This window comes from Sphaeroforma arctica (genome assembly GCF_001186125.1).
Source record: "Sphaeroforma arctica JP610 unplaced genomic scaffold supercont1.808, whole genome shotgun sequence".
Lineage (NCBI taxonomy): Eukaryota > Ichthyosporea > Ichthyophonida > Sphaeroforma > Sphaeroforma arctica.
Window position 1 is genome coordinate 1 of NW_014039750.1, and position 3692 is coordinate 3692.

Below are 3692 nucleotides of genomic sequence, written 5' to 3' on the forward strand. Positions count from 1 at the left end.
TATATTATTACTATTATATTATATTATATATATATATATATGTGTGTGTGTGTGTGTGTGTGTGTGTGTGTGTATGTATGTATGTATATGTTGTGTGTGTGTGTGTGTGTGCATATATATATGTATATATATATATACGGTAAGTTCGCGATCTAAAAGGTTATTATTAGAATTGCATATGTTTTCGTCTGTGACCGTGTATGCTCAGTAATACTATTAATAAACTACTCTATGACTAATGTGAGCCGATCATCTTGCTGTTGTATTGATGGTGACAGCATCAACAATTGCCTTCGTAGCATAGTACCTCCACTTACATTTACTATTGTTCCGGGGCAACGTATGGAAACAGTTTGTTCACTCGGTGTGGTTGAAGGCTGGTATTCCATGATGCTTGATTGGTCTTGAGCACGTTTTTTAACTGCCTCCACACCCTTTTGACGACCTGATCCCTGATTTCGCTTCGTTCCGTCTTTATTCATCCCTTTTTCTTTTAGCTCGCTCGGCACTTCTTTTGACGCTATAGGGCCGCCAGAGCCTTTTTGGCGACGTGAACCATTCTTGCTGTGGCCCTTTAGTTTCCCCGTAGCAGTTTTGTCCGACATACTCACAAGAAGTAGGTACAAAGGACTGACACAACTACTCGTCGAATGTGCCTAAATACATGCCAAAGTCTATTTATCTTTTTAATAAAAGTGTGTAAATATATACGACATGAACGAAAATTGTGTAAGTACAAGGGCTAGGTTACGCGCCAAAATCTCAAATCACCACTGAAATTAGCTAATTACAACCTGACTTGAACTTTAAATAGCATCTCCAAATGATTGACCTAATAACTACAGACTGCATCCGCTGTATCAGTATAGATATAGTCTCCTTGTTGACTGAATCATATAAATATATATATAACTACCCAATGAGGAGCTATGATGTATCTCTATTCAGACATAACGTCTAGCATCTCCAATGATTGACCTAATATTTATAACTACAGAGTACAGAGTCTACAGACTGATGAATTCATACACTGTACAGGAGACACCCTCTGGTGGTCCCTGACTGAGTCTGAAAGTATCTACATACCTATTTGTGCATTTATTTTACTAATCTCTAATAAGAGTCTAAAGTCAGTCACTCTAAAAAGTCTAAACCCAGTTTTTTTTCTTTAAAAACAAATACCTCAGTCCTGATGACCTGATGTGGACTCCTCATCACTCATCAGACCTCAGGTCACAACTCACAACTCACAGACAACAGTCCAAAAAGCCAGGACAGTTTTTATTGGTTGTTGACAACGTGATAAATTTAGGGTATGAAGTCGATCTTTGCTCAAACAGATATTACTCTTGCTCTATTATATGGGGTATCTATATTCTATTTCGTGGATGAACTGAATGATGAATCTGGCTGCTTTATAGTGATGGTACTGATACTATGGAAAACTGCTTGAAAACATGAAAATTGTGGAAGAGTGTTTTGTTTTTTGTTTTTTGTTTTTTAAAAATAATTATGAAACATAACCCCCCGCCCCCGGCCCCTGCTTGGCGGAGTTAGCGAAGCTCGAGATAAAACATAAATACTATGCAGATTGTTCATGCATAGACTCTCTCTCTCTCGCTTCTTGTTGTGACTCTCTTCTTCTTGTGTGTGTGGAGTTGTAGACTGTAGAGTGTCAGACTGTCAGCGGCTCCGCTGTCAGCTGTCAGTGGCTCAGTGCAGACTGCAGACTGTAGACTAAAGGGTGCACTGCAGACTCGCGGTCTCACGGCCGACCGGAAACTTGAAAAGTCGGTGAAACTGAAAAGTGAAACTGTGAAAACTCTGTTCTCCTCCACAAGAACTCACAAGAAGTCTCGACTTTCGAGTCTCAACTCTCAACTATCAAGCCTCAACTCTAGATAAGTCTCAACCCTCAAGCCTCAACTCTAGATAAGTCTCAACCCTCAAGCCTCAACTCTAGATAAGTCTCAACCCTCAAGCCTCAAGACCTCAACTCTCAACTCTCAACTCTCAGTTCGAACCTCATCTCTCAACAACTCACTCAAGTCTCAAGTCTCAAGTCTCAAGTTTCGGACTCTCGGCACGTCTGTTATGATTCAAAGAATACTGATGTGATGTAAATATGACTCTTTCATATAAAACAGTCCGCTGCCGTCTGCACTCTGCACTCTGCACTCTGCAGTCTGCAGGGCAGTGCTAGAATCTGGAGTCTATATTAGAGAAAGCTATACCTATATTTTGCAACTACTTTTGTTAATGCTCGACCTGGATCAAAGATCTGATGAATACACTCAATGGAGTGTTTACTCTGTGTACACGTGTGTGTATACGTGCGTGTATATACACGTGTGTGTGTGTATGTGTGTGTGTGTGTGTGTGTGTGTGTGTGCGTGTGTGTGTGTGTGTTTGTGTGTGTGAACACGCTGTCGCCGATATTCGGATACTGTCAAGGGCACGGTGGCCACCGTTAATAATTGAACAACTAAGATTTTGTCAGAGCAGGTTATATGGTCTGTCTCATGGGTTGTGCCGCCGTGTTCACTGACTGACAGAATACATTATTGAAGTCTGAGCTGTAGGTTGGACGAGATATGGATTCGAGGAGACATTCAAGCGACTCAGGAAATAAGAAACTTGTGCGCTAGGGATCAAAGTTTGGTAGTGGAATACTATGTATATCGTGGCTGCTACCAATATAATATATCCTTTTTTTGGCACTTATTGCACAAGATTATCCTAAAAATACAATAATATGTACTAAATGCAAATCCTCAATTCAATTTCAAAATCCACTGTGCGCTCGTTTAAATAACAAGCTAAGGTGAAGAATTCATGTAAGGGCATTTTTCACTTTTACTATCTATTTTACAGGGATATGTAGATGAATTTCAGCGTATGTATCCACTATATATATATATATATATATATATATATATATATATATATATATATATATATATATATATATATATATATATATATATATGTATATATATTGTATGTATATAATATAAATATATGTATATCCTGTATTATATATATACATATATATATATGTGTGTGTGTGTGTGTGTGTGTGTGTGTGTGTGTGTGTGTGAATGTGTGTGTGAATGTGTGCGTGTGCGTGTGTGTTTGTGTACGTATGTGTGTTTGTGTGAGCGTATGTGGGTGCGGGTGGGTATGGGTGTGTGAGTGGGTGGCTGGGTGTGTATTTGTTGACGGGTCGATGAATGCGGGTGTAGGTTAGAGCGTGTGGTGTGTGTGTGTTTTCTTGCGTCTCGCATATATGTGTGAGAGAGAGTGTGTGTGTGTGTGCATGTTGATAAATAAATATGTAGATATATATATATATATATATATGTTATATAAGTAGGTGTGTATGAGGGCATTGTTGTATATCTGTATTGTATGTAAATCTACACTGTACGTCTATCCTTCTGAACTAATAACCTATATATCCGAATATAGTCATATACGAAGGCATATAAGTATATTTGTACATTCTGTTATACATACTATACACATCCACCAATGCACTCGTACACACCTACGTATAAAATATATAAATTCACATGTTTATATATTAGCACGTACACACACACACACACACACACACACACACACACACACACACACGACACACACACACACACACACACACACACACACACACGACGACACACACACAC

At 38.8% G+C, this 3692-nt stretch overlaps 1 protein-coding gene across 1 annotated transcript; it reads right to left on the reverse strand.

The window, feature by feature from the left end:
- Nucleotides 1-224: 224 nt before the first annotated feature.
- On the reverse strand, nt 225-857 carry SARC_08700 (hypothetical protein; the record flags this gene model as incomplete). The annotated part of the gene is made up of 1 exon (XM_014297311.1): nt 225-857. Exon 1 carries the CDS (start codon nt 603-605, stop codon nt 225-227), a length of 381 nt encoding a protein of 126 aa, XP_014152786.1. The 5' UTR covers nt 606-857.
- Nucleotides 858-3692: the final 2835 nt, after the last annotated feature.